This window comes from Anomaloglossus baeobatrachus, chromosome 4, assembly GCF_048569485.1.
Source record: "Anomaloglossus baeobatrachus isolate aAnoBae1 chromosome 4, aAnoBae1.hap1, whole genome shotgun sequence".
Taxonomy (NCBI): Eukaryota; Metazoa; Chordata; class Amphibia; order Anura; family Aromobatidae; genus Anomaloglossus; species Anomaloglossus baeobatrachus.
Window position 1 is genome coordinate 99,056,369 of NC_134356.1, and position 15,436 is coordinate 99,071,804.

Consider the following 15,436-nt stretch of genomic DNA (forward strand, 5'->3'; position numbering starts at 1 on the left):
AATCCTATAAAAAAAAAAAAACTAACATGCTGCTGAATACATACTTCTTGCCTGTAGTCTACCATATCATTTGCCATGTCTTGCAATTTTCGTGTCTTTTTCAGATTACGTCTAGCACGATTTACACTGATTGCCTTATAATGGGGCCGAAGCGCAAGTACACCACCGACCAGGAACGAAAAGCAGCTGCAGCAAAAAGAAGGCAACTAAAACGTCAAAAACAAAGGCAAATAGAACAAGAGGTCAACAGACAACGATGTGATGCCAACGCTAGCACACAGCCTCCAGAACAAGACACACGTAAACAAACTGCCTGCACAATAACCCACGAGGGTACGGCTCACACACAACAGCTACACCAAGATAATCTTCAAAAAAAGGACAACAGACAAGCCTTGGAAGTATCACCTCCCGCACTTCCACCACAACAGGAGACACCACAAGAAATTAGAAATGAAGAGGTAAGTCAGAAGAAGAAGAGAATGGACACACACAAAATACACATAGTAACTACCAAAATCATCCCACCTCACTAAAGCTGGTGTCACACACAGCGACAACGACAACGACGTCGCTGCTACGTCACCATTTTCGGTGACGTTGCAGCGACGTCCCGTCGCTGTCGCTGTGTGTGACATCCAGCAACGACCTGGCCCCTGCTGTGAGGTCGCCGGTCGTTGCTGAATGTCCAGCTTCATTTTTTCGTCGTCACTCTCCCGCTGTGACACACACATCGCTGTGTGTGACAGCAAGAGAGCGACGAAATGAAGCGAGCAGGAGCCGGCACTGGCAGCTGCGGTAAGCTGTAACCAGCGTAAACATCGGGTAACCAAGGGAAGTCCTTTCCCTGGTTACCCGATGTTTACGCTGGTTACCAGCCTCCGCTCTTGCTGCCAGCGCCGGCTCCTGCACTGTGACATGTGGCTGCAGTATGCATCGGGTAATTAACCCGATGTATACTGTAGCAAAGAGAGCAAGGAGCCAGCGCTAAGCAGTGCGCGCGGCTCCCTGCTCTCTGCACTGTGACATGTAGCTGCAGCACACATCGGGTTAATTAACCCGATGTGTACTGTACCTAGGAGAGCAAGGAGCCAGCGCTAAGCGCGGCTCCCTGCTCTCTGAACATGTAACACAGCGACGTTATGATCGCTGCTTCTGCTGTGTTTGACAGCTAAGCAGCGATCATAACAGCGACTTACAAGGTCGCTGTTACGTCACCGAAAATGGTGACGTAACAGCGACGTCGTTGTCGCTGTCGTTTAGTGTGAACCCAGCTTAACATGTCTTGCCTCCATTGGTTCCAGTTTGCATCTGCCTGCGCAGATAAATTAATGCCCCAATGCATTCTCTATAAGCCAACGCCCCCTTAGCAACGGGACAAGTACTGTCACATCAACTGCCTCATATTACAAATGGAAGCAATTAACACCTCTAAAAAGTAACGAGATTTCAACCCATCTCATGCCTTGCTGTATCGTAGCCCCCAAAGGAAGCTCACTACACAATGATAAACACTTCCACACTTCTAGAGTTTTGCGCTTTGCATACTTACCTGATCGTTTACCATAGTTACCAGTATATGCCGGTTCCATGCCCATTCAGATCGATGATCTTCCGCTGTCAAACACGCTGATGCGTGCTGCACAGCGGAACACCAACAAGCAATAAATGAACCATCATTATTCAAGACTTTACCTCATAACCACTGCTACATACCTTTGTCAAAATCCTATAAAAAAAAAAAAAACTAACATGCTGCTGAATACATACTTCTTGCCTGTAGTCTACCATATCATTTGCCATGTCTTGCAATTTTCGTGTCTTTTTCAGATTACGTCTACCACAATTTACACTGATTGCCTTACAATGGGGCCTAAGCGCAACTACATCATCGACCAGCAACGAAAAGCAGCTGCAGCAAAAAGAAAGCAAATACAACATCAAAAACAAAGGCAAATACAACAAGAGGTCAACAGACAAAAATCTGATGTGAACACTAGCACACAGCCTCCAGAACAAGACACATGTAAACAAACTGCCTGCACAATAACCCACGAGGGTACGGCTCACAAACAACAGCTACAGCAAGATACTCTTCAAAAAAAAGTCAACAGACGAGCCTTAGAAGTACCACCTCCTGCACTTCCACCACAACAGGAGACACCACAAGAAATTGAAAATGAACAGGTAAGCCAGAAAAAGAAACAAATGGACACACACAAAAGACACATAGTACTTACCAAAATCATCCCATCTCACAAACATGTCTTGCCTCCACTAGCTCCAGTTTGCATCTGCTTGCGCAGAAAAATTGATGCCCCAATGCAACCTCCATAACCCAACGCCCCCTTAGCAATGGCACAAGTACTGTCACATCAACTGCCTTACATTACAAATGGAGGCAACTAACAACGCAAAAAACTATCCAGATTTCTACCCATCACATATCTTGCTGTATCGTAGCCCACAAAGAAGGTCACAACACAACGATAAACACTCCCACACTCCTACAGTTTTTCCACGTGGAACACACACATAATGTAAACCATGTAGTAACATACTTTCAGCAACATTTGTAAAGACCTGCTCAGTAACACAGTGCAACATAGCTCTCACAAGTCAACTCAACACCTTCTCTCATGCACAGTACTCTAACAAAAAAATCCTTTACTTCACTCAACAGTCTAACTGTATTATTTTGTCTATCTGTCTGCCTTTTACAGCTTCACTCAAGAATACTTAACGAGCTCTGTCTTACAAGGGGGCGTAAGCGAAAATACACCAGCGAACATGATAGAAAAATAGCAGCAGCATCAATGCGACAACAACGTCGCAACATCGAGACACTTCAACAAACTACTGAAAGACAAGCCAGAGAAGCTAATTCTCAAAGACTATGTCGACACAAAGCCTCACCTAAACAAATTTCCGATAGACAAGCCCACGATGCTCAAGCTCACACACAACGTCGAAAAAAAGAGACTCTTCAACAAACTGTGGACAGAAAAGCACAAGATGCCACAGCTCACACACAACTTAGAAAACAAGAGACTCTTCAACAAACTATGGACAGACAAGCACAAGATGCCACAGCTCACACACAACGTAGAAAACAAGAGACTCTTCAACAAACTGTGGACAGACAAGCAAAAGATGCCACAGCTCACACACAACGTAGAAAACATGAGACTCTTCAACAAACTGTGGACAGACAAGCACAAGATGCTACAGCTCACACACAACGTAGAAAACAAGAGACTCTTCAACAAACTGTGGACAGACAAGCTCAGGATGCTACAGCTCACACACAACGTAGAAAACAAGAGACTCTTCAACAAACTGGACAGACAAGCACAAGATGCTACAGCTCACACACAACGTAGAAAACAAGAGACACTTCAACAAACTGTGGACAGACAAGCACAAGATGCCACAGCTCACACACAACGTAGAAAACAAGAGACACCACAACAAACTGCTGCAAGACAAGCTCAGGATGCAGAAGCCCACAGCCAACAACGGAGACAGGAATCCCCATCTTCCAAACTAAAAAGACAACAACATGATCGCCTAATTCATCACAAAAGAATGATCTACCATCTCAGCCAAACTCAACACAATATTCAACTTTTTACAGCCAGCAGAACACATAATGAAAATACAATTATTCAGCATTACTGTGGAAAGATGAATTCACTCTGCTCCAAATGCAACTCGCACAATTTTACCGATGAAAAACCAGCAGACAATCTGTTCACTCAATGCTGCCAAAAAGGGAAAATTCAGTTGCCCATACCTCAATACTCAGATCTGTTAGAGCAATTGATGAAAGGAAGTCATCCACACAGTAAAAATTTTATGGACAATATCCGAAGCATCAACAGTTCACATGCATTTGCTTCATTTGGAGCCAATATTGCACCGCCGCCAGGATTTGGCCCGTATTGTTTTAAAATTCATGGTCAAATTTACCACCGCACAGGGACACTTCATCCAGAAATGGGCCAAACTCCAAAATATGCTCAATTATACATTTTGGATCCAAATGAAGCAACAGAACAACGGCTGACTGTTCACGAAAACAAAAAGTGTAATACTGAAATGATGCATCAAATTGCACAACTTTTACAACAAATCAATCCATTTGCAGCTGCATATCGCATGCTAAAAGACGTAGAAGCCGAAGAAGAACAGAAGGCTATCACATATGGAACTTCAATGCCTTCTATTGTCATGGCCATTAAACAAGAACGTGGACAAGATCCACGGCGATACAACAAACCACGCATTAGTGAGGTCGCAGTAGTTTTCCAAAATGATGATGGAGAGCCTCCTTTTAACAGGGATATATTAGTTCATCTTCACCCAGACAAAAACAACCCTTTACTTCCTAAAACACAGCGGATTAGCATTTTGCACAGCAACCTTGATGCTCTTCTATATCCGCTTTTCTTTCCAAGAGGTGATCAAGGCTGGCATGAAAACCTACAACAACAAGGTACTACTAGAAGAATAACACAACTGCAATACTACAGTTTTCAACTCTCTGTCCGCAATCACTTTAATCCAATTTTAAACGGTGGAAAACTAACACAACAGTACTTAGTAGATGCATATGTTAAAATAGAAGCTAATCGCCTGAATTACATAAGACAAAATCAAAAAATCCTCAAAGTAGAAGACTACTGTGTTCTTCAAGAACATTTGCAACAAAAATCAATTGAAAAGGGAATACCTATTGGCAAAACAGTTATTCTACCTTCGTCATTTGAAGGAAGCCCCCGCAACATGCAACAACGTTATCAAGATGCAATGGCAATAGTCACTAAGTATGGAAAACCAGACATTTTTGTTACCATGACCTGTAATCCCAAATGGGTTGAAATCACCGAGCATCTGGAACCATGGCAACACGTAGAACATAGGCCTGACTTAGTTGCACGCATATTTCGGCTAAAACTAAAAAGCCTTTTACAAGACATCAAAAATGGCCTGTTTGGAACAGTCATAGCAATGGTTCATGTCATCGAGTTTCAAAAAAGAGGTCTACCACATGCACATATTCTCCTTATCTTAGACACCAATTCTAAGATTCACACTGAGGAAGACATCGACAACATAGTATGGGCTGAGATTCCTAACCAACAACAATATCCAGAGCTCTATGACATTGTAGTGTCTCATATGGTTCATGGTCCATGTGGAGTTCTTAATCCAGCAAGTCCATGCATGCAAAATGGAAAATGTACTAAAAAATTTCCAAAGGACTTAAAACAGCACACTGTTAAAGATTTAGATGGCTACCCATCATACCGACGACAAGATATTGAGAACATTGTTCACAAAAATAAACATATCAATAACTCATGGATAGTTCCATACAATCCATACCTACTAAAACGCTACAACTGTCACATCAACGTGGAAATCTGTGGTTCAATCAAAAGTGTTAAATATCTTTTTAAGTATATCTACAAAGGCCATGACAAAGCTAATGTCGAAATCCAACAGAAAACTCTGAACCATGATGAATCTTCAACTTTTGTAGACTCAAGATATGTCAGTGCTCCCGAAGCTGCGTGGCGAATATTTGCCTTTCCAATGCATTCACAGTCCCATGCCATTATACGATTAGCTATTCATTTACCACATCAACAACAACTTTATTTTTTTGAAGATGCTCAAGTCGAAGATGTGTCCAAAACTTTAACCACAACCTCAACATTACTAGAATGGTTTTTGCTAAACCAACGAGATAAAAATGCAAGGCAATATTTGTATCGAGAGATTCCAGAGCATTATGTTTGGAAAAAAACTTGGAATCCAAGACTACGTGGAGTAAGCACAATAATTGGACGCATGTATACTGTTAGTCTCAAAGATCAAGAAAGATATTGCCTTCGCCTCTTACTACTGCATGTCAGAGGAGCTACAAGTTATAACCATTTAAAAACCGTTCATGGAGTATTACATGATACATTTAAAGCTGCAGCTTTGGCTTTGGGACTTCTATTTGATGATACAGTTTGGAAACTTACTTTACAAGACGCAGTAACCCTACATATGCCTAAGCAACTTCGTGAATTGTTTGCCTACATTTGCGTGTTTGGCCCCCCTACAAACCCTGATCAACTTTGGACACTTTTCAAAGAAAATCTAATTGAAGATTACTGCTTACATCTTCACAACCAAACTGGTCATTGTTGCAAATGTGAAGCTTACGCCATGCAAGATGTCCAAAATATTTTATTACTACATGGAAAAACGTATGCTGACTTTAATTTGCCACACCCTGAAATACAACTTCCACAAGCTCCGCAGTATAATGAATCTTCAGAATTATTGTTAGCAACAGAGCTGAGAATCTCCTTAAATGAACAACAACAAATTGCATATGACACCATTTTAAGTGCCATTCTTAACCAAGGAAATGCGAACCCTAAATGTTTCTTTATTGACGGTCCTGGAGGAAGCGGCAAAACATACCTTTATGATGTTTTAATACATCACGTTAGAGGGTTGGGAAAAAAAGTGTTGACATCTGCTACAACAGGTATTGCAGCAAATCTATTAAACGAAGGTCGCACTATGCATTCACTATTTGGCATCCCAGTTCCAGTCAATGAAATATCCGTTTCACGAATCAAACAAGATACAGTAGCAGGAAAACTTTTACAAAATGCAAGTCTTTTAATAATTTACGAATGCACTATGGCCTCCAAATATGCTTTGACCTTAATTGACAGACTTCTACGTGAAGTAATGACCACAAAGGTAGCAGAAAAAAATGTAATTCCATTTGGTGGAAAAGTGTTTGTTATTGGGGGAGATTTTCGACAATGCCTTCCAGTTATACCAAGTGGAACAAGAACAGATATTATTGAGTCCAGCTTAAAAATGTCAGAACTTTGGAAAAACTTTACCAAACTCCAACTAATTAACAACATGCGATCTACTGATCCAGATTACAGCAAATGGCTTCTGAAACTTGGTAACGGTGAACTTACCAATCAATATAACCTTGGAGAAGACATTATAGAAATACCTGAAGACATGTTATGTAAAGACTGCATTGTAACTGAGGTTTTTGGACAACGTTTTAACATTGATATTAACGACAAAAACAATGTTAACAAAGCCTCTTCCTATGCAATTCTCTGTGCCAAAAATGAAGACGTTACTCTACTAAATTCCCGTGTAATGGATCGCATGCCAGGTGAATATAAGTTGTACAAAAGTGATGATTCAATCGATGTAGATAATGAAGATGAACGTGAACATTATCCCGTTGAATTTTTAAACAGTGTAACACCATCAGGAATGCCATCCCACATACTTCAACTTAAAATTGGAACCATTGTTATGTTGCTCCGGAATCTAAATACCAAACAAGGACTATGTAATGGAACGCGCCTTATTGTGACTGGAATGTATTCACACCTTATTCAAGCAAGAGTCATCACTGGATCAGCTAAAGAAAAGGAAGTGTTAATTCCACGTATTGATATATGTCCTTCAGACACTCGCCTTCCATTTAAACTTCGCCGTCGTCAGTTTCCCCTAAAACCTGCATTTGCCATGACAATAAACAAGTCACAAGGCCAAACTCTACACCGTGTTGGCATATATCTACCTGAACCAGTTTTTGGCCATGGACAACTGTACGTTGCGTTTTCAAGAGTGACAATGAGATGCAACGTCAAAGTACAAGTTCTTGACACACCTTTACAAGGAAAGTTACTTAAAGAGAGTGAAAAGATCTTTACACAAAATGTGGTGTATAAAAATATTTTTAATTAACTTTACACTGTTCATAACCTTCTTTCATTACAAGCCATGGACATCATTTAACATTAGACTCATCTATTAAAACTGTTCATATTAATCACCGATCATAAAAATATTTAACATGAACTAAATAACCAGGAATGTTTCCACAACCTCTTTCCATAGTACCCACTTACCTCATTGTTCCCCTGCTTTCTTCCCTAATAAAATATTCTTACCCCTCCCATCCTTTCATTTTCCTCTCATACAAAAAAAATTGTAACCATTTATAGTATATGAAATATATGTATTGATAGTTTGAAACCAATTCATTATCTAATAAATTATTGAAAATAAAATTGTTTGTTCTATTTGTCATTCTTAAACCAATAAACTATTTTAAGAATACTAAATTAAAACTAACCCATCCAAACAATTTATTACATTATTATTCAATCTACTAACAAACATACACATTCTAGACTACCCGATGCGTTAGAATCGGGCCACCTTCTAGTTATTTTATAAAAAAGCTAATAAAAGTACATTATTTTATTTTATTATTTTTAATAATTTTATTAGGAGAAAAAAATTAAATTTTCCTCTCCCTCTAGAATATTGGATACAAGGATGCTGCTCTGTACAATGGAGCTCTGCCTAAGGCTATGTGCCCATGCTGCGGAAAATGCGCGGATTTTGCCGCGGATTTCTCGCGGAAAAGCCGCGGATTTCCCGAAAATCTGCAGCACAGGTACTTCCCAGCCATTTCTATGGCATTTTGGAAATGCTGTGCCCACGCTGCGGATTTTTCCGCAGCGGATTTCGTGCGGATTTTGGTCCGGAAAAATCTGCAACATGTCAATTATTGTTGCGGATTTTCATCCGAATTTTGGCTTTAAAATTGGGAAAAAAAATAAAAAATCTGCACCAAACTCCGCATCAAATCCGCGGCAATTCCGCGGTAAATCCGCGGCAAATCCGCACCTTTGAAAATGTGCGGATTTTGCGGGAAAGCTGCGGATTTTGATGCAGAAAAATCTGCAGCTACATTCTCCCGTGCACACATAGCCTTATTGTTGCGGATTTTCGTGCGGATTTTGCCTATTCAATTGAATTTAAAAAAATCGCAAAATCCGCGTCAAATCTGCATCAAATCCGCACCTATGAAAAGGTGCGGATTCCGGGGGAAAGCTGCGGATTTTGATGCAGAAAAATCCGCAGATACAGAGTCCCGTGGGCACATAGCCTAATAGTTTTATGGGAACAAATTAATCTCTTTCCTTCACCTACAAAGAGATGCAGTATTTATCTATCTATCTATCTATCAATCATGTATCTATTATGTATCTATCCCTCTGTCTATTATCTATCTATTATATATCTATCATGTATCAATCTATCTATCCATCTTTCTATCTATCATATATCTATTATATATCTCCCTCTATGTATTATATATCTATCATTTATGTCTATCATGTATGGAACCCTCTTTTTATCTATGTATCTATCTATCATGTATCTATCTCTCTATCTATCTATCTATCATCTATCTATCTACCTATTTATCTATCTATTCCTCTATCCCTCTATCCATCTATCTATCTGTCCATCTATCTATCTATCTATCTATCTATCTATCTATCTTGTATCTATTATGCATCTATCTGTCTATTATCTATCTACTATAGATCTAATATATATATATATATATATATATATATATATATATACCGTATATATATATGGTATCTATCTATCCCTCCATCATGTATCCATCTATCCATGTATCTATCCATCTATCCATGTATCTATCCATCTATCCATGTATCTATCTATCCATCTATCCATGTATCTATCCATGAACCAACTCACAAGTCAATATGGACCCCCCACCGACATAGGCACCTTTCAAGGTGTAACTATGTTCACCCTTGAATCCCTTATATCCAAGCTAACCACCACTATAAATAACAATTTAGACGCTGCATTGGAAAAACTATAAGAGAGGAAATTAACAATATCAACAAAAGATTGGATATATTTGAAAATAAAATCACAACAATTGAGGAGAAAACAAATAACTTGGCTGAGGAACAAAATGGACTTCACCTCCAGATACACTCATTGAAAAATAAAGTGGTGGACCTAGAGGACAGATCACGTAGAAATAATTTAAAATTAAGAGGAGTTCCTGAGACAATTTCCAACAACGATTTACACACTTATGCAAAACGCCTACTCCTGACAGCTTTGCCATCATTATGTGAACTGGAGACAACTATAGACCACATTCACAGGCTCCCCAAACCCTCATCTGTTCTGCCAGATTAACCAAAAGACGTTATTCTACGAGTACATTTTTTCAGCACAAAAGACCTAATTTTTAAATATATGAGAGACAACGGTTCCCTCCCAGAACCCTTCCAATCTGTTAAAATATTTGCTGACATTTCTAAAAACACCATGGAGTTAAGAAGAGCTTTCATGTCTACCACTAGTGCCTTACAGCAGAGGTCCCCAACTCCAGTCCTCAAGGCCCACCAACAGTGCAGGTTTTTGGGATTTCCTTAGTATTGCACAGGTGTTAATGTAATTACCTGCCCAGGTGCTGGTTCCAACAGCAGTGCAATGCTAAGGAAATCCTGATAACATGCACTGTTGGTGGGCCTTGAGGACTGGAGTTGGGGAACCCTGCCCTACAGGAACGGGGAATCCGATACCGCTGGGGCTTTCCCACCAAATTGTTAGTATGGATGAATGGCAAACATATTACTCTCCTTCAGCCAGAAGATGGCCACCGTTTCATTTCCGCACTAAACAAAGAAGATGGGATCAAGCAAAGTCGCTCCACACCAATCTGACAGCTGGATCTGGGTCTACCACATTCACCAAATCTCAAATTTTATGACCTGCTTAATTTGTCTACTGACAACAGCTGAATACAGGACAAATGGTCCTTGAGCCGAGTTGCCATCCCACATATGGATATACTCTTCACCAATCCTCTATTCAACCAGATGTTGTATATTTGAAAACTTGTTTTGACTAAGACCTTCAGTCATCAGCTAAGGATTGTGTTTTTTTGGGGTTTTTTTTTCTCATAAAACCCTCATATCCTTTCCATGAACAATTTGCCTCACTGGAAGTCTCTTGAAAGACGGACTCCCTCCTAGGAGACATCATTCTCCTTATAGTCATAGCACGGTTTGTTTCTTTAGTGCTTTAGTAATACCAGTAATTGTATATACGTTATTATCATAACTGGCTGTTACCTCTTTAGGTCTTGAAGCCTATTTACTTAAAAGTATATTTTCGTTGATAAGAAATAGTAGTTTTTATATTATAGGATAGTGTATTGTTTCCCCCTTTTATTGTTGTTGGTTTACTGAATTGCACATTAATTGATCTTTATCCAATGTCCACTAAGTTATTAAGCTACAACGTCAGAGGTCTTAATTGCCCAAGAAGGAGGTTTCTTGTCTGGAGAGACATAAAAAGAACAGCTGCAGACATTATATGGCTGCAAGAAACCAAATTCGCAAAACCTGATCACCCTAGGTTCGAACACAAAGATTTTCCCCACGTGTTCTATGCACTCAATGAAAAAAAGAAAGCAGGAGTATCAGCTTTGGTTAAAAACACAGTTTCATTTCAGTTTTTCAATGAAGCAAAGAATGAGCAGGGTAGATTCCATATTCTCACATGTGTGATAAATAATAACCCGTGTACCATCGCTAACATATATGCCCCCAACTTTGGCCAGATCGGCTTTCTCAAGAGGGTTATTAGCACCATATAAAAAATAAAATTAGGTGATATACTACTACTGGGAGACTTCAACCTAGTTCCAGACCGATTTATGGATTCCACTGCACATTCCAGACTCTTTAAACATTCTCTAAAGCATTGGCTGCTAGCACACAAATTCATCGATACATTTAGAAGTTTTAACTCCACTTCGAAAGAATTCACTTACTACTCGGATACTTATAAGACCTTCTCCTGCATTGATTTGATCCTCACCACCTCTTTTACCATTTCCAAATTTAAAAACACTACAATCCTCAAGAAAACCTTCTCAGACCACTCCCCGGTTATGTGTGAAATACAATTTAATTCACAGGCCCAAAGGAATCTTCTATGGAAATGTAGCCCTTCCCTAATCAACCTTCCCTCATATAAAACCCAACTTGAACAATCTATTAAAAACTATTTTGACGAGAATAATCACAAATCCCTATGTCCCACTACAATTTGGAACGCCCATAAAGCTGTCATGAGAGGAGAGCTAATAAAACAATCTGCATTCCACAAGAAAGAGAGGAGAAAAAAAATTGACCTGATCCAAAATGCAATCAACCAAAAAGAAAAAGCCCAACAAAATCTACATACCCCATCGGTGAGCATTCATAAGGATCTATTGGACCTTAGAATCCAACTGAAAGGGTTACTCTTTGACGAGTTTGACCGTCACCTTTATTACTCAAAAATGAAATATTATTCCTCCATTAACAAGCCAACTAGATTAATGGCCCAGAAAGCAAAAGCAATTAGAGTTAAACAAAGGATCAACTCAATAAAAAACACTAGTGGCATTTTAGTGAATCATCCCAAGGATATTGTTGACGCTTTTGCCAGATATTATGAACAACTCTATAACCTAAAAGATGATCACCTTACCCCCCAGCCAACCCCTGAAATGATCAATACATTTTTGTCAAAAATAAACCTCCCTACAATAGGCCCCAATAAACTTGCAAATCTCAATGCTCCCTTCACTGAAACTGAAGTCTTCAATACAATTTCCTCCCTAAAATTAGGAAAAGCCCCCGGACCAGATGGCTTTACGAATGATTATTTTAAATCCTTTTGCACCCTCCTTTCCCCATACCTGACTAAAACATACAACCAAATCTCCTCGACGGGTACTATCCCCACTGAGATGTTGCAAGCAACGATCTCTTTGATCCCGAAATCCGGTGGGGATGTTGAGTTTGTCGGCAATTACAGACCCATTTCCTTAATTAATACAGACATTAAAATATATGCCAAAATTATTGCCAACAGACTCAAAAAGCTGATTCCAGAAATTATTGATAAAGATCAACTTGGTTTTGTCGAAGGGAGGCAAACCTCCGATGGTACAAGGAGGACTATCAACCTTTTTCATCAGATGGAAAAAAGCAAAACCCCATCCATACTGCTGGCGCTAGATGCTGAAAAGGCATTTGATCGCATAAACTGGCAGTATCTCAGGGCGACTCTGTCCAAATTTGGCTTCGAGGACAGTTTTATCAATATGGTTATGGCATTATACTCTAAACCGTCTGTAAGAGTATATGCCAATAACCAGTTATCTGCCCCCTTTGGTATCACCAACGGTACCCGCCAAGGCTGTCCTCTCTCCCCTTTCCTGTTTGTCCTTGCAATTGAACCCCTAGCTGAATTTATCAGAACCAATGATAAAATCAAAGGAATCCCTACAAAAACCAAACATCATAAAATTGGACTTTTTGCAGATGACATTAACCTCTCCCTTTCAGACTCAGCTCCCTCTGTTCTGGAATTGATTAAGGCCATAGATAATTTCACAAAAATCTCATATTACAAACTAAACGCCAAAAAATCCCAAATCCTCTAATTTCACCTCGATGACCCCACTATTAGTCTAATCAAGACATGCTCTGCCTTTTCATGGGAAGACTCCTCTATTACTTATTTAGGAATACAGATTACCAAAAATTTACAGAACATAGTAGATGTCAACACTGATCGACTAATTAATAGCATTACAAAAGACTAGTTACTCTTAAAATGATGATCCTACCCAAAATACTCTACTTATTTAGATCCATCCCTATCAAGATCATAAACAAGCTACAAAAAACAATAAACGACTTCATTTGGGGTGGTAAGAGTTCAAGGGTCTCCAAAACTATTCTAATTAAACATAAGGTGAGGGGTGGGATTGGTGTTCCAAGTTTATTGGGATATTACAATGCTAATTTAATCAAACAAAGCCAATGTTGGGTGGGAGACTCATACACATTTCCCTGGGTGGATTTGGAATTATTTTTTAACAACTATCGTCCCCTTAAACATCTTATTTTATCCCATCTTTTCAACCCATCTCTCCCTTCACCTGATCCCCCCATGTTGAGAGCCTCTATACAGGCATGGAAACACCTTGCTAACAAAACTGCTAAAATAAACAAATATAACCAAATTAGAAACTTTAGTCTCAACTTTCTAGCTATTATCGCAAACCAGAAGATACCGACCTCATGGCACAACTCAAAACTAAACAAAATTAGCAACATTCATGATGGTTTGGATTTTATCTCTTTTTTTGGATATTAAAATTAAGCATAAATTACCCGACTCAGATTTCAAAACTCTTATTTCCATCAGAGAATCCCTGCGTAAAATCCTTAATAATAACAATCCCCTCCCAGAGATAATGGATACATTATTCTGCAACCCAAATAGTGTGCCTATTTGGAAAAAACAAAAAATATATCAACATTTAATAGAAGATCTAAATTTCGAGAAACTGAAATACATGCTGGATTGGGAGAAGGACCTAAAACAATCCTTTTCTGAAGAGAATTGGCAGATCGGTTTAAAAGCAACAAATTCCTCAACTATTTGCTCTTCTCTTTTAGAATCCCACTACAAACTTCTCACCCGATGGTATTTTACTCCACTCAGGCTCCACCAAATTAATAAAAACAACTCCTCCTCATGCTGGAGGAACTGTAACGGCACCGGTAGCCTACTGCACATTTTCTGGGATTGCCCAATATTAAAAAACCTCTGGATAGAAATAATAGGAATTACTACTTACCGGTAATGATGTTTCCAGGAGCCAACATGACAGCACGGTAGGAGTTGCTCCTTTGACCTTTACAGGGACAGGAAACGCAAGAAGTTAAAAGCCCCTCCCCATCCCCCTTTCCTCAGTGTTTTTTAAAGTACCACACCAGGATGGGAGATAACACCATTTTATTAATGCAGAACGTACAACACACTATACATAATCAGACGGGAGGGAAAAAAAGCGTGCTGTCATGTTGGCTCCTGGAAACATCATTACCGGTAAGTAGTAATTCCTATTTTCCAGGACGCCACATGACAGCACGGTAGGAGAATGCCAAAGTAATCCCTATGAGGGGGGGACCACAGCCTGCAAAGCCCTTCTACTGAACAACATGTGCTGATCGTTGAGAAGGCCCAGTTTATAATGCTTACAAAACGTGTGGGGACCCGACCACGTTGCCGTACGACAAATCAGATCCAAGGAAACCCCCGCCCTCTCCGCCCAAGAAGTGGACAGAGCCCTGGCGGAGCGGGCCCTAGTGTGAGTTGGGAGGTCCCGACCCGTGGACTGGTAAGTAGCAGAAATAGCGGACCTAACCCACCGAGACAGAGTTGTCTTAGACACCGTCTTCCCTCGGTACTTTCCCGCAAATTGCACCAAGAGGGCAGAATCTATGCGCCAGCTCTGGAAGCCTCCAAATATGCCAGAATAGCTCGTCTGACGTCCAAAGAGCGAAGGAGCTCTGCATGTTGGGAATGAGAATAAATGAGGTAGACAGCTTACACTACAGCGACCAGAGATAGTGAGGCATACCCGAAAATGGGTTAATGAACATTCGTAACACCG

The 15,436-nt window shown here is 39.9% G+C and overlaps 1 protein-coding gene across 1 annotated transcript in view; it reads left to right on the top strand.

Annotated features, from left to right (window-relative positions):
• LOC142302322 (uncharacterized) overlaps positions 1-10,101 on the top strand; it is a 45,403-nt gene extending 35,302 nt beyond the window's left edge. The window contains exons 5-8 of the mRNA XM_075343384.1: positions 1,831-2,187; positions 2,724-2,967; positions 3,638-7,736; positions 9,750-10,101. Of these exons, the coding sequence (XP_075199499.1) occupies positions 1,831-2,187; positions 2,724-2,967; positions 3,638-7,736; positions 9,750-10,101 (5,052 nt within the window). The remainder of the gene's footprint in view (positions 1-1,830; positions 2,188-2,723; positions 2,968-3,637; positions 7,737-9,749) is intronic.
• Positions 10,102-15,436: the final 5,335 nt, after the last annotated feature.